At 39.0% G+C, this 26,309-nt stretch overlaps 1 protein-coding gene across 2 annotated transcripts in view; it reads right to left on the bottom strand.

Moving 5' to 3' along the window:
• The window catches only part of LOC143356647 (uridine phosphorylase 1), a 163,307-nt gene that overhangs the window by 35,271 nt on the left and 101,727 nt on the right, over positions 1-26,309 (bottom strand). For both annotated transcript variants that reach the window (XM_076792527.1, XM_076792526.1), the window contains exons 2-3: positions 23,208-23,331; positions 14,605-14,766 (exon numbers count right to left, since the gene is read on the bottom strand). In XM_076792527.1, the coding sequence (XP_076648642.1) occupies positions 14,605-14,766; positions 23,208-23,331 (286 nt within the window). The remainder of the gene's footprint in view (positions 1-14,604; positions 14,767-23,207; positions 23,332-26,309) is intronic.

The following is a 26,309-nucleotide window of genomic DNA, read 5'->3' as shown; positions in this document are numbered from 1 at the left end:
AGTAAAATATTAATATCACCTTGATTTTTTAATTGTCACTATATATTTTTTACTTAATAATGTTATAGCTGACGTCAAGACGAATCCAATGACCCACTTTATTACAGCTTTGACATGAAATAATGCTAAAATCTTTGTGAACACCTAATTCATCGATTTTGAACCAGTGTGCAACGCGACGTTTGTCTATGCTGACTATTTTCCTTTGTTTCTACATTCTATTATATACAGTCGTTCAATTGTTTTCTGTTCTTCTGCTGAAACAAATCCTATAGAAATATTCCGTTTTCGCATAACTTGTTCGCACGTCATGTGTTCTCATGTTTAACCTATTCTGTTATTTTTATACTAAAATATCACATGCAATTACTGGTTTATATCTCTCGATATTGTTTTACGATGAGCAGACTAAAATATAACGAACACTTGTAACGAGAACCTGGTCAACTTTCCTAAGGAAGAACAATGATCCTGCAGGAGTGTGAATCGATATATGAAGGATCGATCGTATCGAAAGGGACTCGGACAGCACTCGAAGCAAAGCATTGAAACAGATAACATTGTCTTCATGGTCTACTATCTTACTCTAACCTACTGCTTCACTATACTATTTTGTCATAGATTCACGCAAATATACGCAAATGTTGTATGCATACACGGTGTCCCATTTATCTGGAAATCCAAAATATCTCAGAAACTACGAAAGATAGCGATAAAATGTTTTTAACGAAAGTTATTTGGTATGAAAGAGGACATAATGTGATGTAAACAGTTTTCTTGTCGGTGAAAAAAATGACGGAGATTTCAAAGTCACGTTACTTTTTTTTTCAATAGAATGTTGTATATTTGTATACACGGTATTTTAGTAAAATTTAATACGAATCCAACGATGTGCAATCGAAGTCATTTCTGTCTATAGAAACGTGAAAAATCATCGTCTAAGCATCGTAATCTATGCTGCACACCTTTGGTCAGCTACACTCCATGTGATTAGTGATTCCCAGAATGTTTGTAAACGTGCGACGATTTTTCACGTTTTTGTAGACAGAAATGATATCGATTACACCTCATTGGATTCGTATTAAGTTATACATACTATAATGCCTTGTATACAAAAATATAGCATTGTATTTAAAAAAAATAACCTGACCTTGAAATCTCCATCATTTTTTCACCAACAAGAAAACTGTTTATATCACGTTATGCTTCCTTTCATACTAAATAACTTTTGTTAAAACATTTTTTCACTATTTTTCGTAGTTTCTGAGATATTCTGGATTTCCAGATAAACTGGAAACCCTGTATATGTATAAAATAATAGTACATAATCGTATATTGGTTATATACACAAGATGTCTCGCCTAACGCGACCGTCTAAAATATCTCGCTTGTTTTTTATGATAAAAGAAAATTTCAGAGGAAAACATATAGGTTAAAAAGTTCCAGGTTAAATTTTTTGAGATTTTGAGGTCATCGAAGTTTTTTTTAAATGGAATAATATATTTTTATTATCGCTATATGATAGTCGAGGTCAAGACGAATCCAATGACCTGTAATATTATCACCTTCAAGTGACCTTGAGTATAAAAAATTCATATCTTATCAATAGACTGCGGATCTTTATGCAAAATAAAAAATGTTTGCATCGATTGCAAGACACAGGAGCGAAATAAAAATTTCTTTCTTCTTTTAATTACTTTATTAAGCTGAAACCAATACGCTGATATCCTTAAATCTTTTTAATATGTCCACTGCTTTAAATTGTGGTTACCCATTTTTTTCATAAATGCAAAAAACCGCAGTCTAGTTATCACCAACGAATCCACAACATATATTTACGCTCCATGAATGCTGGTGTACAACTTGACGAAACCATTATGGGTTTTCAGTGCACCAACAAAGCATATTAGGCCTCGTACAGACCTGAACATTTCGACGAACATTGCGCCGAACAGCGAACGAAAGAACCGCCGAATGTTTGAAGGTAGCAGGCGTTGCTCCGCAACCTTCGCGGCGCGAGTCACCTGAGCAAGCGGCAAAACAACGCAAGGGGTGCGACGTTTTGACGATCGCTCGAAAAACGCTAGGACGAATCGCGCCTAGGACAAGCGGCCTTTGTCCCGGGCAGTAAACAAATAAGACGAACGCTATAAAAGCAGGGCAGACGGGCATCGGGGACAGAGTAACGATAGAAATAGAGGGTGAAAGTTGTATAGTCGGGTTTTGTCGAAATAATCATAGTCGAGTCAGTAAAGTTTAGGATTAGAGTCGTGATTGTGATTGCCTAGGTGTGCTTGGTGTAAAAAAGTCGTGTGTGAAAATAAAACAAACAAATAGCAGTGTCAACGGGTTGTGAATTATATTTTATATTGCCAATAAATATCTGCGTACCCAGTCAGCCGGCTTTATTCCTACATAATTTGGGGGCTCGTACAACCTGAAACCAGTTTTCAGTCAAATAAAGTCGGGAAAGGTACGCAGATGACATGGCAAGTAAACCAACGGATTTTACAATCCTAAGGCTGAAAGAGTTGCTGGAGAGTCGCGAATTATCGGCGGCGGGTACAAAAGTAGAGTTGATAGCGCGGCTAAATGAACACGATCCGTCGGGGCAGTAGATAAAAGTGCCGCCCGAGGTCGAGTTGATGCAGGAGCACACGCCGTTTCTGGGGTACATCTGCGAAGAAGACGCTGGGAGAGACGCGAGGCACAGCAGCGAATTAGGGTCTCTTCATACTTGCCGGAGGCGAACGTTAGTATGGATACTACCACGATTTTCTAATCCATACGCACCGGAACCATAAAAAGCAACCTGAGAAGGCGCTCGAGATGCTCGCAACAAAAGCTAAGACCCACACACAGCGGGGGTTCGCTACCTAACTCCCGAACAGTTTACTCCCCTCTACACCCCGGGGATGCCTATGCATCCGCCGAGAGCTGGGCAAGCCGTTGGGCATCCGTTTTCGGCCGCCTGGCACAGGTCGCCTGGCACCGGCGGCCGCCACCTGGCAGAGGCCGCGTGGCATCGGCCGCCGGTGCCACGACAGCATCCGCACACAATCCATGTTCGAAGTAGAGAAAAGAATATTGTTCATCTGAGTTGTAATGTTAAGAAGTAATGGTTCAAACTATAATCTAATTTAACGATGGAACGATGAATATCAGCTTCACAAATCAATTTTAGCATAGTTAAATTATAAGTCAAAACTCCGGAGAACAAGTTTAAAATTATTAGAATTCATTAGTTGCAAGGGGTGTTCGAAAGCTGGTGGAAATAGTGGAAAATTGGAAAAGTGGAAATATACGTATAACATTTGGTTCGCGAGCATCTACGGTTGTACATCTTAGTACGCTAACGGTGTACAAGGTTCCGCATGTGCTGCATTCGGCTGGCTTAAAAATTACGAAAGTGGTGGGTACAATCGGAAGGATTTTTGATTTATGACGTCCATGGTCGGTAGGTCGTCGATAGGGATTTTTATACCTGGCCTTGGTCGGGCTGCGAGATATGCATTGACCTTTAGCAGACTGGTCGGAGGAATGGAGCATCTGCTGCGGGTGGTAGGAAGAATGGCTCAGGAACTGGAAAACCTGAAGAGCGAGCGCGCTCAGGAACCGGGACGGGGAAGCGACGTAGCGGAAGAGCGGTCATGGCCGCAAACAAGAAGAGTACACGTGAGTGTGAAATCTGTCGCAGAGCTATTAAGGTATTTTGAAGGAAAGTCCCAAGATTTCCCGATCTGGTCACGGCAGCTGAGAGTATTAAAAAATACGTACGACCTGTCAGACGACGAGGCAAAAATACTCATGGGAATGAGACTACGAGGGAAGGCGCAGGAATGGTTGCAGTCACGCGCCGAATTCGTGGAGATGCCGTCCGACACACTGCTGATCGAATATAGGAAAATGTTCTTTTTTCGTACGAGCAGAAGTGAAGCGCTGAGACAACTGCAGGTGCGGACGTGGAAAATGGGCGAGCCGTTTGTGGATTATTACCACGATAAGATGATCAAGGCAAATAGGGTGCCGATCAATGACTCCTACGAGCTTATCGACCATCTCGTGGAAGGCATTCCGGACCAAACGCTAAGGAACCAGGCGATCATGTACTGCTTCAGCAACCCCGAGGCCATGTTGCGAGCTTTCGAGAAGCTCGCACTACCACAGCCGAGCCAGGGAAGCAGTTTCCGAGGAGATCGGTGGAGGGCGAGTCCGCCGACGAGGACGGATAGAGGCCGATGGAGGGCGAATCCGCCGCCGAGGACGGAGGTAGACCGTTTGAGGGTGAACCCACCGACAAGGACGGAGGAGCACCGGCAGAGAGACTGGAGGGCCCCGAGAAAAGATGCTGGGAACTGCTATAACTGCGGTGAAATGGGACACCTGAGCCGAAATTGCCCAGCCAGGGATCGCGGCCTGCGATGTTGACACGATGATGACACATCGCGCCGAGGTGCCCACAACAGAGCAGTGGAGGGACGGCAGGGAACGAGAACCTGGTAGCACAGATTTCTGGACAGATGGCCTGCAAATCGGTGAGAATAAACGGACTCAATTTGACAGCTCTCATCGATACGAATGCCACGACAAAATCGGCGCACCGGGATTGCAGAATGGCGGGGTAGCGTTCCGGGGAATCGGGTCCGGAAATATAAAGACGCGGGGTGGTTTCAGGACAGACATCGCGATCGACGAGGGGGTATCCGATCACGGCGCACGTCGTGCCGGACGCACTGTTAAAATACGATTTACTTATAGGAGCAGATTTTCTAAGCAAAGTAAACGTCGCAATAAACAAAGGGGTCGTGCGAATAGGGGGAAGCGGGTAAGAGCGCACGGCTGACAGAGATATTCTGGATATATTCCGCATTGAATGTATAGAGGACGTCGACGGGGTAGGTATGACGCATATTAGCGATGCCGCGGTGAAGGGTAAAGTCGAGCGGATGGTCGCGAACTACGTTCCCGAAAAGACACGCGAAACGAACGTTAAAATGCGTATAGTAGTAAAGGACGAACAGCCGGTGTACCAAAGAGCGCGACGGCTAGCGTCGACGGAGGGAACGCTGGTGAACAAACAAATCGGGGAATGGATGCAGAAAGGCATCGTACCGTCGCTGTCAGAATACGCGAGTCCGATCGTATTGGTAAACAAGAAAAACGGTTCAAAACGGCTGTGCGTAGACTATCGAAAGATTAACGAAAAGATCGTGAAAGATAGATATCCGCTACCGATAGTGGAAGACCAGCTCGACGCGTTGCAGGGCGCGCGGATTTTCAGCACGCTTGACATGAAAAACGGATTTTTTCACGTACCGGTGAGTGAAGACAGCCGTAAATTCACGTCGTTTGTCGTAACCCGACGGGCAGTACGAATTTTTGCGCGTACCATTCGGTCTATGTAATTTACTTGCCGTTTTCGCGAGGTTTATCGATGCCGTGTTTAGAAAACTAATCAACGAAAAAATAGTACTAACGTATGTGGACGGTTTAATCGTACCAGCAGTCGACCTCGAGTCCGGTATGCAAAAACTAGCGCAGGTACTTGCAACGGCGAGAGAGGCGGGCCTCGAGATAAATTGGAAGAAGTGCGTGTTATTACAGAGCAGGGTAGAATTCTTAGGGCACATAGTCGAGAATGGCGAGATTCGACCGTCCGAGCGAAAATCGCACGCTGTCGCCAAATTCCCGAAACCAACGACGATCAAACAGATACAAAGTTTTCTGGGGCTAAACGGGTATTTCCGGAAATTTATAAAGGGGTACGCATTCATCGCAAGGCCATTGAGCAATTTGGTACGAGACGGCGTCAAAGGGCCTAGCCGATTAAGATGGTCAAAACTGCCCTTAGAGGTTTTTCAATGATTAATGAACCATTCGAAAGCTGACCCAGAAAAACCCCTCTGAGCAAAATTTCAACCCTCTATCTTGCCCGTGAGGGTAGTTACAGGGTAAATTAGATTTCGCGCTTTTCCACGCATTTTCCACACTCTGATGCTTCCTAAAATTCTGAAAAAAATGTGGCATATTTTGGATCCTAAGACAGATTTTTTAGAATTTTTTCAGATTTTTTTCTTGCAAACTGTGGTCGCAAAAAATGAAAAACCTCAAAAAAATCGGAAACATGTACATTTCTCAATAATATGAAAATATGCTATTTTGCTGTTTAGTGCCCCGATAAAGTACCATAACAGGCAGTGTCCTCAATTTTTTTTAGATTTTTTGTTGTGGGCACTTTTTGTCAAAACAAGAAAAACCTAATTTTTTCGCCGTTTCTGCTATTAGGAGGAAAGTTACACTTGTTGGTTTTATCGCAGGTACATATTAAGTCATTTTAAACATTATTACATTGACACAAGTAAGTGTTTGACCTAAAAAATGTTTCACGAGAAAAAATTGATTGTATTTTGTGCGGTATATACCAGAATGCTCGTAACGTTTTCAACATCGCCGGTTGGCACAGCGGTTAGGGCGTCGGACTACGGAGCGGATACGCTGGTGTTCTAATCCCGTCGGTGGGAAAGTTTTTTTTCCATACGTCATCTTTATTTTTCAATTTCTTATATGGTTTATTCGTGATTTTAACAATATTTTTTTAATGTTTTAAAAATATTGAGGTAAAATTTTTAACTAACTTTTATTTATATCACTCCGATTTTACTTCGAATTTAATGATATTATTTTCTTGGATTAGGCAATAAATTAATATTTATATTATTGTGTTCGTCCACGATTTTTGCCAGATATGAAATTGCTTGTGAAAATTGGTAAGATTCCGTGAAAAGAATTTTTAAATCTACTTCTGTCATTTCCAGAAAATCAAGAGTATCTACCGAGGATACTGTTTGAAATGGAGTCGTTTTGCAGTTCCAATTGTTTCCAATTTTTGGAAAGGTTTTGTTGTCTACTTGTTTGTGTAGGAGCTGGTACTTTTGACCTAGTATACTATGAATTGCCTCTGCATCCCACCGAAAATAATGAACTTCCTGATCCGTATCATAAATGTCCACAGAACAAGTCTTTCATTCAAGTAACTATAAACGGGAATTACTTCCTCATGTACCTTACAATAAAGAGGAATGGCTTAGGCTTATTTGTACCTGATACCTCACTTTCAAAATAGTGGTAGTATGTAGCCCCTTTCTCTCAATTTGACAAAAACCAATACTTTGCTGCGTGTTATTTATTCATAGTTCTTCTTATTTCCTCCCTAATTTCTGGAGACGCAAGGCTTAGAAACTAGATTAATGAATTTTAATATTAACAATGTTAAACAGGACCGCAATGATGAACATATACAATTAGAGAATCGAGGAAATAATAGATACTGCGAAACTATTTTTGTATGTATTTTAGTTAAAAATGTTATCTCAATATTTTTAAAACATTAAATAAATATTGTTAAAATCACATGAATAAACCATATAAGAAATTGAAAAAATAAAGATGACGTATGGAAAAAAAACTTTCCCACCGACGGGATTCGAACACCAGCGTATCCGCTCCGTAGTCCGACGCCCTAACCGCTTTTTTTTTTAACAAAGCGTTTATTGTGCCAATTAACAAACAAAAAGCGACATATATACATATTTACACTGCGGAACAATAAACTTAAACGCTAAAAAAAAAGTATAACAGAGGAATAACTTTATAGACTAAACTAAAGGACCGGGAATCCGGTCACGCGCTGTTTGTGGGGTTGATATATTTTTTTTTGCACTTATTGCACGTGTGGTACTTATTACTTAAGACTAAATCTTCTTATACGCTAGCGGTGTTGATTATGTACAGGGGGCACGGTTGAATAGAACTGTACATACGTTTTTGGTGTGCTAGGTTACGGTGTTTATGGTACTAAATTACACTTTATTGTGTAATTACCGATTGATTATTACTATTTGTGTTAACCTGAGCCAGGTCTGATCTTAAACTTAAACTTAAACTTAAACTTAACTTAAGCTTGCGGATGGTGCTAATAATACTCGGATTACTTAGTCTACGGGGCTTTGGCTTAACTATTGCACTGAATTATGGTGGTTCGTCAAGCCACCAGTATTTCTCTGTGTTTTTCCTGTGGTCGTCTTCTGTGTCGAATTTTGTAAGTTTGTGTCGGAAACGCATGTCGGTGTCGTCGATGCTGCAGTTGTTGTTGTATGGTAATGTTTTGTTGAAGTTTTTTTCTGTTGTAGTGATATATTATTGGGTGGCCGTGTGGGTTTTGTATGAGTCCTACGTTGTCTAGGTGTATGAATGCTTCTGGCGGTATGTATCCTGTGTGTCTCGTGTATTCGTGGTATAATGGGTTGGGGTATGTGGAACTGAATATTAGACTGTTATTGTGTATTTCACGTGTGTTCGCCCAGTGGTTTTTGGCTAGTTTTAACATATGTATATCTATCCTGGGTATTTGAGCTTTGTGTAGAAGGTTGTGGTTGCTTATGTATTTCGTATAGTTGGACTCGGGCGTTCTATATGTGTTTAGGCAGGCTCTAAGACATTTTCTTTCCATGAGACGGATTTTCTCCATGGTACTGGCACTTATGTTAAACCAAATGGGAAAACCGTAGTAAATTATTGGTTTGATTAACATTTTATAACATAGGATTTTGACTCCTGCATCGAGGTCTTTAGAATAAAATAGTCTTTTGTTTGCTGCGAAGGCTTTTTGCGCCTTGCCAATTTGCGTGTTGACGTGATCGTTGTAATTTAACTTAAAATCTAGATGTACGCCTAAATAACGTACAACCTTTTTGTGGGGGATTTTGATGTTAGAGTCTCTGTTATCCCGTATGTGGAAGTGTTTAGCGTTCGTGCGTACGTCTCCGTTTGCGTTTGAGATTTTTGAAATGTACGGTCTGAAAAGGATTGTTTCGCATTTGTTTGTGTTTATTTTTAATTTCCATGAATCGAAGTAGTCCTGTATTTTGTCGAATAGGTCTTGTAGTTTAGTCTGTAATATGGAGGGTTTGTTGTCGCTAATGTAGATCAGGAGGTCGTCTGCGTAGGCTAATGCCCCTCTTTGGTTGTCGTTGTTTAGGTCGTACAGGTTTAGCAGGTCGCTCATATATAGGCTAAACAGGATGGGGGAATTGACCGCGCCTTGTTGTAGTCCGTTGCGGACTTCGAATTTCCTTGGGGAGGTGTTGGTTCCCTCCACTACCTGAAAATTCTTTTTGTGCACCATGCACCAAAGAATTTTTATGAGGTGAGGGGGGAAGTTTTTCTTAATTAGCTTGTAAAACAGACCATCCAGCCATACCGTGTCGAATGCTTTCTCCAGGTCAATAAATACTGCTCCTACGCAGTCACCCGCGTTTCTTGCCCAGCAGATGTCTGCAGTAAATTTCGAGATGGCATGTACAGTTGAATGACCTCTTCTAAAACCGAATTGTGTGTCCGGGATAAGTTTTTTTTCTGCGCAGACTGTCTTTATTGCATTGTTTATTGTTATTTCGAAAATTTTACTAATATTTGGCAGGAGACTTATTGGGCGGTAGCTGGCGGGGTTGCTATCGTCTTTGTCTTTTTTTTTAAGGCATATTGTTTTGGCAGTTTTCCAGGCTGTCGGGAAGTGTGCCCTATTAAGGCAATTATTGAAGATTATGGCGTAGTTATAGATGAATCGTGGAGGTAGATGTTTTAGGATGATGTTCGGAATATTGTCGAAGCTTGAGGATTTTTTGTTGTTCAGTTTTTTTAGTATGAATCTAAGTTCGTATGAAGAGGTGGAGAAGTCTGTCGGCGTTTCGTCTGTGTTTGGGTTGTCTGCTTTGTTTGTGTCAGAGAAGGTGCATACTGTTATGTCGTTTCGTCTGTCCTCGTCTATTTCTGCTTTTAGAGTGTTTATTTTTTGTGTGATTATGTCTGTCAGTTCAGGTTTACCCATACTGTTATTCTGTGTGTGGGCGCTCTCGAAGTGAGCCCCTAGTACGTTCAGTTTGTCGTTTATGTCCATGATTAGTAGGTTGCCTTTGTCGTCTGTTTGTGTGTTTATACTGTCTATGATTGCGTTTGCTATCAAATCTGCATTGGTGTTGTGTATTTTTAGAGTATTAATGGTGTTCTGTTCTTTTGCGCGGAATATTTTGTTTATTGAAGGGAATAGTTCTTTGGAGTTATGTGTAGAGATGTTTTCTATTTTTTTTCTCCAGTGATCACTTACGGATCTTTGGAAGGCTTTTTTTATTTCTTTTTTAATTATTTTTAGTGTGTATTTGGTTAGTGCTATTTGAGTGTCGTTCTCTGTGGTGTAATTGGTGATTGTTGTCATTCTGTTTAGTCTGGTTATTAGTGTGCTTTTTAGTTTTTTTAGTTTTTTTATGGTCGGTGTGATGTATCTGTCTGTCGAGTTGTAATCATATGAGATGCGTGGAATTGTGTTGTCTATCGCGGAGTTGATGCTTGTGTTCAGTTTTTCTATGTAATTGTCAATTTCGTCTATTGTTAGGTTTCTGGTGTTAGGTATCATTGTGTTGTCTGTGTTTAGTAGGTCTGCTTGGAAGTCTTGCCAGTTTGCTTTGCTGTAATTGTATTTCTTGGTATGGTTTTGTTCATCTATTATTAGTGGTTCGTCTGAGTCTAGGGTGATTGTCATTTCCGTAGCCCTGTGGTCACTGTCGTAGTCATGTGTGTTAAGTCTTCCTGGTGCGGGTAGTCTGTGGAATTTAATTCTGTTGTCTGTCAGGCAAATGTCTATGAATGATCCGCTATTTGGGAAGGATGGTAGTAAGGTGTTAAGGAGAGTTACTTTGTATTGTATTTCATTGTGTTGTAGCCATTTTTTTAGGGTGATGCCTCTGTTGTTATTTGAGTTGTTGTGCCAATCGGAGTGTTTTGCGTTTAAATCTCCTGCCAGTAGATAATAGTTGTTTAATTTGTGTAATTATAGTTTTTCGAATATTGTATTGAGGTCTGCTGTAAATTCTTTCTTATTACTGCTGGGGGCGTATGCTGCTATTAGGAGCAGGTTTTTTTGTCGGATTTTGATTTTTACTACTGTTGCCTCGAGCGATGAGATGAGGTTATTATTTAGCTGGATGGTTCTGAATTTGATATTGCGCTTGATTAGGATTGCGGTTCCCCCACCCTGTTTCGAGTTGGGCCTGTCATTCCTTACCATTATGTAGTTCTTAAAGTTAACGCGGTCCCTATGGTTTAGTTTAGTTTCGCACAGAAGGACCGCATCCGGCTCGTGTGTGCGGAGAAAGTCGGTGAGGGCTGCCCTTTTTTGTTTGAAATGAGGGAGTTTACGTTAATTTCTATTATTTTTAATTCTTGAAGTGATATGGTGTTTGGGGTTGTTGATGTGGGTGCGGTGATGTTTGCTATGTTATGAGCCATTTAGGGATCTATGTCTAGTGCTTGTGCTATTATGTTGATTTTGTTGCTGTTGTCCTGTATTAGTGTGCGTAAATGTGCTGTTTGTGTGTTGACTGCGGCGTCGATTATAGTTTTTATTTGTTCGAGTAAGTTGTTTTGGGATTGTTGGTTGGGTACGGTGTCTGTGCAGTGTGTATGAGCTGTGTGCGCTTGGGTGGGTGGTTTTTTCGTGGCGGTGTTAGCTGTTACCGAGCTGAATGATATTCCGGCTTTTATGAAGTTTGATTTTATGATGTTTTTTTTTCGATTACTGTTTTAACTGATTCTTTTTTGGCCGCGATTGATTCCCTCATTTCTTTTATTTTGGGGCAGCCTCTGTATGAGGCGGGGTGTCCATGACTTCTGCAATTCGCGCAGTATGGGGGTGTCTCTATTTTTTCGGTGTGTGAAGCGGTGGATCTTTTGCATTCGCCCGGGTTGTGCGGTTGATCGCATTTGACGCACCTGTATTCCAGATTGCAATTTGATGCCGCATGCCCAATGCGCTGGCATCTTTTGCATTGGATGCGGTCCTTCTTTATTAATTTTTCCCATTTTACACAGGTGTGTAAAATGGTTTTTACCTGGCTCAGGTTATTTATTGTGCTGTCCGCTGACAATTGCACTAGGAATAGGGGTAGGGCTCTGCCCTCCTCTATGGCTCTCTTTGTTGTGAAGCGTTTTACCGACAGGAATGTAACCCCTGGTATGTTTTTGTTATTAATGCTTCTAAGATTTCCGTGGGTTCGAAGTTTCCCTCTATGTTTTTTAACATGACTGTTATGTTTTTGTCTGGTTTGGGGGTGTATATGAAAAATTGTATCTTTTGTTGTTTTAAAGTTTCGCAAGCTGTTTTGTGGTTGTCTAAAGTGAGCGTGTTTAAAATGTGTTTATTGTTATTTATTCTTTTTAGAGAAAAGTTGGGTATTTTTTGTTTCAGTATCTCAATTATAGGTCTGACTGTATTTATATGTAAAGTGATTGGGGGCGGTTTATGGGTGCGTGTGTTTACAATGTTTGTTGAATTAGCTTGTGAGGGCGTGATTTGCGCGAGGCTACCTGGATTTTGTGTTGAGTGGGGTGGCTTGAGGTCTGGTGTTCCTTTAGTAGACGGCTGCTGACCATGTTTTACTGGTAGGGGTGGTGGTGTTAGGGCCTGGCTGGTGTCGGTGCTGGTCCCTGCCAATGTTTCTATTTCTGCTGACTTGGTTGTATCTGGTGTTTGTTGCGGCCCATGTGTTTGCTTCTTTGGCGTTGGCTGTATGTCCGTTTCGGTCTTTTTTATAGCCTTTTGGGCGTCGGTACTTGTCCAGGGTCTTTTATGTCCGGCTACGGTGCCGTCCTTTTGTCTTCTGGGGACGTTTATTTCAGGTAAAGCCGGGAATGGTTCTTGTGCATTGTCCAGATCCAAGGCTGCGAATTTGTTTGTGTCGGCAAATCTGCTCTGGCTTCCTGTGTTGTTTTTGTTACGTTCTATCTCGAGCTGTTTGGATAGGTTTTCGATTGTCGCGTTTAGATTAGCGATGAGTTTCAGCAATTCGTCTATCCTGTTGCTGGAGATCGTATCTTTCCTTTCGGGTTTTAGTGGCTGTGTGGGGGTGGGCGGCTTTTTTATTTTACCCATCTCTATGTTTGCTAATGCTTTGGATTGGCTTGTTTTTCTTTTTGTGATGTTGGGCGTGGGGTTGATCCTCCTTGTGGTTCCGTTATTTTTTGTTAGCTGTCTTAGGAATCTGTATGTCTGCGGATCTTCCAAAATACTCGCTGGGAAGCTGCATTTCGTTTTTGCTGACTGTGAGGTGTCCTGGTGGGCAATCTTGCTAGATTCTCGTGGGCTGTTCGTTTTGGGTGACGTGCTTTGCTCCGCTTTCTCGGGCTTGATGCCCTCTACATTTGAAGGGGCGACCGCCCACACGTGGTCCTGGGACACACGTTCTATTGTGCTGCTTGTCTGTGTTTCTGTTTTTTTTTTCACTCACTGACCTGTTGCACTATAATATAGGTGTGACCCTATATTGCACTTGAATTTTACCCCACTGGGGACACTCACTTTTACGAAGTTACTGCACTGCTTGGGACACACAACTTCTACGCTGCGCTGACACTTTGAACGCTTTTAGAAAATCGCTACCGCGCGGGTGCCTGGGTCGGAAGGCTGCGCTCGGGGCACGTCCTACCTCTTCGAGGGTACGAGGGCGAGTGGACGCCCTACCCGCTGTGCCAACCGGCGATGTTGTAAACGTTACGAACATTCTGGTATATACCGCACAAAATACAATCCATTTTTTCTCTTGAAACATTTTTTAGGTCAAACACTTACTTGTTTCAATGTAATAATGTTTAAAATGACTTAATACATACCTGCGATAAAACCAACAAGTGTAACTTTCCTCCTAATAGCAGAAACGGCGAAAAAATTAGGTTTTTCTTGTTTTGACAAACAGTGCCCACAACAAAAAATCTAAAAAAAATTTAGGACACTGCCTGTTATGGTACTTTATCGGGGCACTAAACAGCAAAATAGCATGTTTTCATATTTTTGAGAAATGAACATTTTTCCGATTTTTTGAGGTTTTTCATTTTTTGCGACCACAGTTTGCAAGAAAAAAATCTGAAAAAATTCTAAAAAATCTGTCTTAGGATCCAAAATATGCCACATTTTTTTCAGAATTTTAGGAAGCATCAGAGTGTGGAAAATGCGTGGAAAAGCGCGAAATCTAATTTACCCTGTAACTACCCTCACGGGCAAGATAGAGGGTTGAAATTTTGCTCAGAGGGGTTTTTCTGGGTCAGCTTTCAAATGGTTCATTAATCATTGAAAAACCTCTAAGGGCAGTTTTGACCATCTTAATCGGCTAGGCCCTTTTCCATTTAAACATTTTTTTCGTATCTTCAATACCTCATGAGGTACTCTACCCTAAACCGCGAAAGATCCGAAGATTTCAAACACTGGAAATGTTAGTAAAATTCAGTAAACCTATGGTAGCAATCGTTTTTTTCCTCCCTTAGAATTAGTTTTCGACTTTCTTTAATCATCTACAGCGGAGCATTCTGTACATATTGCATGTGAACTTATAGACAGCAATGGAATTACCGACATCATAATCATGGTGTATTATATTCTATGTATCCTACTTATTTCTGTACGAGAAGTCATGTAATTTTCTCATTTAATAATGCAATGTGCAGCAGAGTGAATATTTTTCACTTGAGAGAAAAAATTGGTCTTTATCGATGTATACTTACACTAATAGAAAGCACCGGTCCAACTTTGTACATGGAGTATCGATACGAATACTGGCTAATGTCAAGAAGCGTTGTTCCAGATGGAAGCTTGTGACCGATTTCTTTCATTATGAAATGGGCAAACTGTTCCATTCGTTTTGGTGTTCCGCCCATGCAGACAAACTGAAACAGAATTATCATATATTTTCAAATATATCGGGATTAAGTCGGTTTCACTGCTTGCCCTGTCAATTTTTAAAAACAAATTCCTGTCAGTACAGATAGAAGATAGAACCAGGAAGGCAGGAAGTGTAATGAGGAATGTATGGGGTATAAGAAAAAGGCATTTCAAAGAGGATTACAAAAAAAGGGAATGGTTTTTCGATTCCCTAATAAAGCCAGTTACGAGATACGGAGTGGAAGTATGGGGATGAGAGGAAGAAAGGAAAGTAGAAGCAACGCAGGAAGGATACTTGAGATGGGTACTAGGAGTACAATCAGTGATGAGGAGAGGTAGCACTAATTGAGGGAAAATAGTTACCCTCTCTCTACCAGTACAAGAGTATGCACGACAGAGACGAAACGCGTCACGTGACCGGGCCGCAGCGGATGACATGGTGAAAAAGGAAACGAAAGAAGTTGAGGAGTGCAAAAAGGGCATGGAAAAAATGGTATAACGCTTATTTGACAAAAAAATTGTTAAACATTAGGTAATATGGGCTAATCGGAAATCTCTGTTTTCTGCTTATTTTCGATTTATGGAAGCATACAACAAATCCTTTAATAGATTTTGGTCTGGCTCTGATTGTTTTGGCAAGGTATAATATTGAACTAATTTTGTGTAAAAAATCTCGACACCCTTCGGCACCCCTTGACTGTGTTACGAGCCAGGGCTATGAGCGACGCGAGAGGCCGGCGAGGGGATTTTTACCCCAGGAATATGGTTTCAATTGTTAGTTAGGTACGCGGACGCACCCGATACGAAATCGAGGAGCCGCTAGGATAGTTGACGTCGAGGACGCACCTGATGCGAAATCAGGGAACCTCTGGGAGGTTGGTGTCAAACGCAGACGCACCCGATGCGAAATCGAGGAGCTACTAGGAGGATGAAACTTCGTGCACGCACCCGATGCGAAATCGAGGAGTCACTAGGGAACACGCGGCGAACCCGATACGAAAGGAGGTTGTATAAGAGCGCGGACGCACCTGATGCGAAATCAGGGAGCTGCTAGGATACGGAAGAACCCAATGCGAAATCGGGGATCCGCCTAGGATGGTATAATTTCGTGGACGCACTCAATGCGTAATCGAGGAGCCACTAGGTTGGAGAAATCTTCGTTGAATCGAATTTAAGTATTAGTAAGCCTCGTAACTTCTATATAATTTAATTGATACAATCCGAGCGGTTAGATTGTATCGTGTGGGAACGTTCAATTATTATATTAGGATTTTAGGCAATAATTAAGGGTACGCGAGTTAACAAACAAGACAATTTATTCTGAATTGAAATTATTACAAGTGTTGTTCTTTGTGTCGCGAATGAATATAATAAATGTACAATTAGAGGAATTGTTTACCTATGCTGCACGGTGTTGACACACTGGCAATGCGGGGTCGGAGAGCGATTGTCGAAAAGCCAAATAGAGTACGCGAATTAACGGAATCTATGAGGTTACGTTTGATTCGAAAGGGACTTTAACCCGATCTCACTAGAATTGACTCTGTAACGCGACGTGACTGCACGATTACTATAACGTTACGGAACCGTTTCTGAATCTCAACTGAACCGCTTCTCGACTAACCGAAGAGGATGAAAACGAATGGGTTTATATACCTTGAAAATGAAAGGGGTACTCTGTTTAAGATTTGATGTCGCGTAGGGTCACAGTCACATTTTTTGTCACTTCTAATGAAAAGCAGGCCTCAGTTAGATTTTCGTTAAAAGGGGTTAATGAAGGTTATCCGGGCTATTTCCTATCAGAATATTGATTAACGGATGCCAGAAGGGAGTGTCTAGAGATTTTGGCATAAAGAAGGCATACAGTATCTTTCGTTAATAAAAGGGGCCTGTTGGGACGCTTTTCGTTCTCAGAAAAGAGATTAGAAATTCTAATCGAAATAAACGTGGTGAACGTCTCCATACGTAACAACTGCAATATAAATTTAGATATCAACTTTTAGAATTTCCAAGAAAAGTCCTAGTACTTTTCTTCGGAAAGTATGCATATCTTCTGCATAGCTGAAAATCGTGCAAGGAATTTTCCAATGTAGATCTATGCAGATTATGAACTTATGCGATTTCTTTCAATGACAAATCACACACTTGTTGCCATTTGCATGAATGCGTAGCATGTGATGTAACAACACGTGTTAACTTCATACTTGCTTATACAAAAATTGTAATGTGCTTTGATGCTTATTAACACGTTGACTGCCATGTCACCCATTGTGGGTGACGGAATTATTTGTCCGGATTTTAAAATGAATTTTTATGTTAATATATACGTCAATATTTTTACGTTATATATTTTTACGTTTATTTTACCTTTGATTAGGATCTGTAAAATGCAAGAAAGTTGGAGGACTACTCAATATCATACATTTAATTTTTTTCAATTTTTATTTCATTAAATTACTTCGATTTTATGGAATTTTTGAGGTTTCTCGTTTGGCAGTCAAAATGTTAAAATGAATGTTTTGAAATGTTTGCATCGACCAACTTCTAGTTTGTATATCTATTGTGTAATTTTCGTTAGACAAATTATATAATATATGCGTTTCAACTAAACGCGTATTTAACTTCATACATATTCATTAATTGAAATATTATTGCGTAACAACTGAATAGCGGATACTTACGCATTTTCATGTTGTTAACGACAATTGATGATAAGGCCATGATTATACAGAGAGCGGCGAGCGGCAATTGCTCAGTTGCTGTATGGCCTATATCATATTTATGTAATTTGTTTGCTTTATTTTTTGTCGCTTTGTCGTTAATTGTTTTACCACTCTTGCAGCTTGCCGCTCGCCTCTCTCTGTATAACCAAGGACTTAGATATTCACTTTTTCACTAAATGCGCATTAGATGTGCATATGAGCTTCCTTGCAGTCAGCGGTGGAACTAGGCACGGGCTTTATGGGCTGCAGCCTAGGACTCCGTTTAGTCAAAAGTCCTCCTTCACGGTAAAAACAAAAATAAGGATACAAACAATCTAAATTAAAAACTTCAGAAGAAATAAATTATATAAAAGTTTTGGTATTTGAGTTAATTTGGATTAATTAGGTAGGCCCCCAAATTAACAGGATGGTTAATCTAGGGCCCCAAAATTAACGGTCCGCCGCTGCTTGCAGTGTGATACACTTTTTTTTATTATATTCATAAAAATTATACTAACAATAACTATATCCATAACAATAGAACGAAAAAATGTACTAACGATAATACAATGATTTAAATAAATGTATACATATGTATGCCATATAGTGACGTGGCAAATTTGTCTGCGTCACGAATGAAATCCACGAGTTCATTTGAAGCCACTATTTCCTTTGCAGAAATGCTGTCTGCGGCTTTGTTTTCGAGTTATTAACGAAAAACACGGATCAATCAGAGCGCGGCTGCAGCAGACGAATTCCCAATAAGAGGTCCCGCTGAGCGTGGCGTTGACATTGATTTAGCCGGGATTTGTACACTGTAGCCATACTCTGATTGCTCCGTGGTTTTCGTTAATAACTCCTTAAAAAAGCCGCGAAAAATATTTTCGCAGAGGAAAAAGTTACTACAAACGACCTCGGAAATCACCCCTTTCAAGAAAGTACAACTTTTTGGAGCACTCTGTATAATGCACACACAATTAAATCGAACATAGAACTCTAGGAGACGCATATTTTTAAATAAAAAAATTTATTGAATAATGAAACATTGTTTGTTTAAGTAATTTTTATTTAAAGAAATTCAAGTTTGATGTCTTATGGTCTATGGGGAGGAATCGCACTATAATAGACATTTTCTTAGAAATCCTTCTGTCTTGAATTAATCCGAGAAATTGGGTCAATTTCAAGTGATCATAACTCCCCCGAAAATTGCTGTATCGATATCGTTAAAAAATCAATTTCTCGGGTTCACAAAGGTGATCCTATAATTTTTTTGAGGAGCGTATATGGAGAATTCACTGTTAGGACGGGGGACCTTGATGGCCATTGTAAAACTTCGATCTTTCTCTCCAAAAAGTACTTCTTCTCCGACTGTGCAGTATAGATCGCGGGATTATCGTGTTGGGACATGAAGTTTTCCCCTGCAATACTAATAAATACATTGTCCGTCTTCCCATGGTACACAATGCTGGCCCATACTAATTTGTTAGTTAGGTACGCGGACGAAGCTGATGCAAAATCAGGGAGCTGTAGTATGCGGTCGAACCTGATGCAAAATCAGGGAGCCGCGAGGATGGTATACTTTTCGTGGATGAACCCAATCTGAAAGGGAGCCTCTGAAAGGGATTTTTTCGATTTTTTTCGTGTTTCTCGATTTTTACAGCCAGAGTTTGCAACGGAAAATCTGAAAACGACTCAAAGTATGTGGTTTGGTGTCCGAAATGTGTCAGATTTTTTTCAGAATTTTAAATTGTCATTAAATGGGGAAAATGGGCCAAAAACTGGATTTTCGTTTTTCCTCTATAACTACCCTTACAGATGAGCTATAGGGCTAAAACTTGGCTGAAAGGTATCTTTTTTGGTAGGCTATCGAATGGCACAAATTGGAATAAAATCCCTTCCAGGGCACATTTGACCCCCAAAACCGGCTATAGCCTTTCAGATTACTCTATGTCATAATGTCTGCGTACCCCGATTCGTCTTTGGGGCGTTTTCGTCAGTTGCATCGGTAAGTGCGGATGCAAATAAGAGAGCACGCTTGAGTCGAACGCCAACATGACGAACTAGCGCTATTAGCTTCATGTTATGTGTAACTTTAAAGTATTTGCCATAGATGAAGAATTGCCGCTGCGGGTTCATCAGGTGCTCAATCGAATCGGCAGAATCTCAGCTTCAATCTGATCTTAAGAATATTGCGATCATTTCTCGCCGAGGTATAGCGAGTTAAATGAAAAATGGAAATTATTATAATTTTAAACATATTTTCAGAAAGATGTGGTATATCAAAATGTTCATTAAATTGGAAAAAAGAAGTGCCTTTAAGAGAAAGAAATGCTCTTTCTATTGCTTTTTTGCACAAGATTCTACGATGATCTTTCGCTTTCTAGAGCCAGTTAAAGTTAAAAAGATCATTTTGCTTCAATGTTGCATAACTCGAACAAAAAAAAAACGCACTATATTCGACAACCAGGTTTTTTGCTCAGGAAAACAGACGCCTACAAATTATGGTAACGCGATTTATCAAAAAAATTTATCTCTTCCCATGTGATGTCCAGAAGTTGAACAAAATTTTTTGTAACTGTTAAAGCCCTCTTTATACCGCTATAACTGTGTTAAAAAGCAACGTAACTGAAAATTTGAAAAAGCATCTGACAGTAGAGACTACAAGCTTTGAATTGATTTTTTAACGATATCGATACAAAATTTGTTCAACTCAGCGCTACTTTGTGGCAGAAACGTGCATTTACAGACCCTCGTATTATTTAGTATAGTTTTGGAACCAAGTAGCGTATTATAATAATATTTGACTTATATGAATTGGTTGACATCGAGAAATGTATATTTGCAGAAAGATCAATATTTTATTTTTTATAATTTTGTACAGTGTGATAAACCTTAAAACACTTCCCAATATGCATTGCAGGCTGATTTGTGCACGTTTGACAATAATAAGTCGTTTAACGTCTGCCACCAGGTGTTTTCCTGTCAGAACAAACAATGCAATCTCGTTTTCTTTGTCCCACATCGGGAATATGTAGCTTATTATCTAATCCATTGTCCGCAGAAGATGTGGATGGACGCGTTCTCGATTCACGAAAATCACCTCTCAACTGGTCAATGTATGCCTTGACAAACTTGTGGTGCGTCATTGGCGTTTGATTATTTGTTTCTTTTGAGATGCGGAAAATAATGTGGGAGTTAATGACACACATTTCCAACCCCCCAAAAAATAATTTAGTCCACCATTTCAGCGACTTACGGAGAAAACAATACGTCGAAGCGTCACTTTTCCGATTTTCTCACTCGTTAGATCTATCTATACCGCTCGACGCTTCAAACCAGACTGAGCTCAGCTTTGAAAATCTTTTCCTCCAGTTTTAGACTTGTTTATTTATATTTATAAATCTCACTATACAGTGCGAGGTATGCTCGCATACCGACCTTTATTCTACAAACTTTCCTTATCGCTCTTTTCAAGTGGCGCCGAGAAGTGCTCGGACCGTCGTGAATACGCTTCTCACGTTCTCTTCTGACACAAAACCCGCTGACATTTTTTTTTATATATCTTAGTAATTTTACTATATTTTCATTTGATTTCTTGTGCCATTTCAAGAGAAAACTTCAGGGAAACATGCATGTCTCAAAAATTTGCGTTGAAATAACTTAATCCCCGTAATAACTAATAAACTTTAATGTCCCATGAGAGGGGACATCCGAGTGATATGCTAGAATTACGATGTCCCATGAGAGGGGACAGCGGAGTGCAAAGGGTTAATTTCATTATGGAACGTATTCAAGGATATGCTCACTACGTCAAATGTAAACATTGGTAGGCTTTTCATGAAGAACATGCTTCATGAAAACAGTCAAATATTTCAGCAACAGTAAGTTTTAGGACAAATACACTTAAACTCTACAACTTCTGTAAGTAACATTTTCTATTACTGTTTGAAATAACCAAGATATTAAAGTGGACAGAGCTCGTGGGACACACTGTACGTGTCGGGAGTCAGTACAGCTAGTACCGACCATCCCCTGGTAGTAATTTCTCAGAAACAGATCCTGGGGGGATGCAGTGGAAGGAGATGCATTAAGAAAAAAAAAAGGTACACATATCTTGTCGTCAATCAATATAGGATATTGTAATACACTTCGAATTACAAAAGATTATAAACTGAAGATTCGATATTCGTAACAAATTTATATCTAATTTTGGAGAACTCTTTTCAAATGAGGTACAAGAGGACAGAGTGTGCTCGGAGTAACTTCCAATATCATGTTGGATGAATCTGTGTAAAATTTCTGCCACGATAAACTGTTTGTAACAATAAAAATTAATATTACAAACTTATTATAACTAGTCTTATAAAATTAAACTTCTCCCAGATCAATGTTTTATTTGTCCAGAGTGTAAAAAATTCTAAAACAAGCCTTATATAAAAAACGCACGGTTTTTACTCAGTCAATAGATACAATTTATAATATAAAATATTAGATAATAGAAGCACTGTTGAAATTGATAGTAGCAATAGGTTTAGACAGAAGTACAAATGGAAATAAGAAATAAGGATATATATACAATACATGGGTAATTGTAATTAGGAAGTAGGATGAAAAATGAGTGCGTGCAAGTGATGAATGAGAGTTCTAACAATCCTATAAACCACGTTACGGGTATAACGTTACGGACCTTATAAGAAGGACCATTCTACTGGAAGGAGTTAGTTGTAATTCGGAGGTCAAGTAGTGTGCATCAAAGTAACAGTTTATTAAATATAAGTTGAAGCAGTATGACTGTGTGGTGATTCGCCTCTTCTACCCCCCCCCCCCACCGGTCTACCGTCATTGACCGACCGCGGTTGCAGAGTGCAGTGTGAATGGTTAGGATGGAATTGTAATAGTGTCAACTAAGTGCACTTAATAGCTACGAGGTTCAAATAATAATAAAAACAATAACAATAATAATAATAATGTGAGATGAATGAATGGATGTGTGTGTGTGGATGGATGAAGGGTGAGCGGCGGGGACGCGAGAGCGGCCAAATGTTTAAAGGTAACAGGCGTTGCCCCGCAACCTTCGCGGCGCGAGTCACCTGAGCGAACGGAAAAAACAGCGCAAGGGGTGCGATGTTTTGACGTTCGCTCGAAAAACGCTAGGACAAGCGGCCGTTGCCCCGGGAAGTAAACAAATAAAATAAATAAGACGAACGCTATATGAAAACGGGCAGACGGGCATCGGAGTCAGTTAACGATTGAAATAGATGGTGAAAGTCGTATAGTCGGGTTTTTGTCGAAAATAATAGCCGAATCGGTGAAGTTTTAGAATTTAAGTCGTGATTGTGAATTATATTGCCAATAAATATCTGCGTGACCAGTCAGCCGGCTTTATCCCTACAATAATAATAATGATAGTTATAATTGATACAATTATTATTGTAAGTAAAAATAGTAGCGACGAGAAGTTGATTATTTGATTGAACGTTGTCGAATAATTGTATGAAAACCTCGAATAAAATTGCATGTATTAGTACATATAACGTAGACCCTTATTCGAGGTTTCTATTCACTTGTGGAAAACACTGTATTAGATAAAATGATTGCTTAGACGGCGGAAACAGTATTTGATTGTCGAGTTTTATCAGGGACGGTTCTAATCATTTTTAAATTCTAATTAGGTGGAATTTGTAAGAAAGAGGACTCCATAATAAATAGCAGATGATAATTAAATTAAATGATTTGTTATTTACCTTCACGTCACCGAACATTTCGACGAGATCATGGGAACCGCTACCGAGTGCAAGGTGATACAATATATCTTGATCCATGAGTTCGATGTTTGGATTTCGAAGTCGCACTGATCCATCTCTGTATCTAGAAATATACAATGTGAAATCAATTTAGCAAAAGTAGAAAATATTTTTCTTGTTTTGTATTTGTATCGACTTCATTGTGAACATGATTTTATCATTCACGACTAAAGTAGGTAACCACGGCTGCCTGAATTTATATCAGAATAGGTTGAAAGTTAGCTATAATTAATGCAGAGGAATCGTATAATATTTCATTTTTATATACTTTCCACTGCAAACACATATTTGTATGTTGAAATATTTAACATTGTACAATATACCTACTTAAATAATTAAGAAAAGCGAGTACAACTTACATTTTCGCAGAAAAAACACTGAAAAAATAGTTTTTCAATGTTTTTTCTAACTACGACGCACTTGCCCAAGAAATCTGGAAAATACGAAAATAGTGCTTGTGACAGTATTGCTGAACTTCAATAATATGCTGAAATGTCCACATTTTAAAATTTCTCGCAGGCTGATTTCGCGACTGAAAAATCGGAAAAATTTCAATGTGATTCGATATCTTAAACGTGTCAATTTCCTTTTTCCATGTATGTATAAATGTAATTAAATTATAAAAGTAGGACAAAAATTGGTTTTATGTTTTTTCCCTTGTAACTATCCTTACAGACAAGGTATAGAGTTGAAATTTGGAAGAAAGTTTTGGTAAATATGTAATACACCGACGACGCACCGGCGACGCACCTCACCCATTTTACTGACCTTGAAATATGTTGTTAAAATCATGAGTTTGAACAACTTTTCCCTGCACATACTACAAAAAACTATTAGGGTTGCTATACCGAACTATATCGGCTCAATACGCCATATCAATACACCGAAATTCGTTTCCTGAAATTCTCGAGAAAACGAATCCTTTCGTGTTCACTTTTCACGACGACGTTGCAGTAGGCTGACTAAAATAAAGTAAATCATAAAATATATACAAAGCAAAGGATATAGCCGGGTTTTAGGGACCAAATTCGCCCCCGGCCCAATTTTAATCGAGTTTGAACCATTCGATAGGCTAACAAAAAAGAAACCTTTCTGCCAAGTTTCAGCCCAATACCTCAACTATAAGGGTAGTTATAGAGGAAAATCGAAAAACCAGTTTTGGCCCATTTTCCCCATTTAATAACAATTTAAAATTCTGAAAGAATTTTAAAAAAGCCACATATTAGGTATCGTTTCAGATTTTCCGTAGCAAACTCTGCTTGTAAAAAATGAAAACCACGAAAAAAATCGAAAAAATCCAGATTTCATATAGAAGTTGAAGAAACACTACTACAGATTTAATTTAGCAATGGAATGTTGTCGTAAGTATTATACTCAATTTTTTCAAAGTCCTGAGTTTGGTGCTTCATAGTTGAAAAAAATAAAAACCACTTTCTCCGGCATTTTTCCCGTGAGAAACTAACAAGGGAACATATTTAGTTGATACAAGTCAATTTGATGAAAATTATGTGAGATATAGTTCTTCGAAAAATATTTGACACGTGTTTTTTTTGTCGGCAACCTTCTACTTTGAAGGGTTGAAAACAGCTCTCGAAGTAGCGTGACGCGTTGTTAATCACCGCGGCGCACAGTGCGGACAAATGGCCTATTTTTGGGCACTTCTCTAAATTTGGTTATTAATGTATATACATATAAGTAATTCTTCACAGAAAATGACATTTACCAATAGAATTAATAAATTTAACAAGAAATTAACAATTTTTATAAAAAAAATGTATTTTTAAAAACTAACAAATTTAAAACGAAATTAATAATATATTAATAATAATAATAATAATAATAAATGAACCATATGTAAAATGAATAATAAGAAACTTAAACAAATTATAATAGTAGTAAATAAAATTAATAAACTTAACCCCTAGCACTCGAGTGGCGACTGTAAGACGTCACTAAAAATTACTATATCATTATTCAAAATATTTTTTACATTATGAACTTTGTAGTTAATAAATTACTAAACATTTCAGTATTGTACGGATAAATTGCACCATTTGAGTATGTATAACATGAATAAAAATATATAGAAGGGAAGTATTCTAGGTCGAAAGAAATGCTTCGTTTTTGAGTTAAAATAGCTTCGAGTGCAAAGGGTTAACAAATCGCTATTCGCTATCCCACTCATTCTCAGTACTTTGGATGTGATCCCCATTCACATTCTTCCATACAATCTCGATCTATCCTTACATTCTTATTACAACATAGAAAATTATAATGAAATAGACAATAAAATAACTGAGTCAAAAGATTACATTTTAAATTTATCATTTTTTAATAGAGAAAAGATTACTGAATCGCAAAGAAAAATAAGGTTTATAGGACTATTCATATGCATGGAGCCTCTAATACTCCTATGAATATTTTTTAAACTAAAAATATCTTACATAGTCTTGTATATCGGTGCAGCCAAGGTCACCTTGAATTATTTTTCTCTTGCATCAGAAGCATGGTTAGAAACAATAACAACCTAACAGCATTTCTGTTTAAAGGTGCATTTAAAAAATTGTTGCTTCATACTGAAGTCAAGAGTTTAAGCACGGGAAATTGTACTACATTGTACAATATTCAAATTTTTAAGTAAATAGTTAAATAAAGTACTCTGTGCAGTAGTAACAGATTTTTTCAAATATCTCGGAAACGAAGGCCGTCTATATATACACCCCGACGAAATTAACTAGGGGATAACATGAAGAATAGAATTAATTTAAATAAATTCTTGAGCATACACTTTTATGCTTCTATTGTGAGCACCTAAAAACTCATTTTAATCGGTTTGTTAGTTCAACAGTTCTAATTGAATGAAATAAAGTGGTCACTATATTGTAAACGTTCATAAGATCAACAATTTAGAAAGTGTTTATACATACAATTTGCTAACTACTACAATATATCCTTTCAACAAAATCTGCAAGTACTAAAGCTTTTTTACTCACAAGGAGAGGTCACGACCTTCGGGTCACCGATTCGGTTGAAACTTTGCAC

Source organism: Halictus rubicundus, chromosome 8 (assembly GCF_050948215.1).
Source record: "Halictus rubicundus isolate RS-2024b chromosome 8, iyHalRubi1_principal, whole genome shotgun sequence".
Classification (NCBI taxonomy): domain Eukaryota; kingdom Metazoa; phylum Arthropoda; class Insecta; order Hymenoptera; family Halictidae; genus Halictus; species Halictus rubicundus.
The sequence above is the reverse complement of the archived record's forward strand: the minus strand, read 5'-3'. Positions and strand labels throughout refer to the sequence as shown.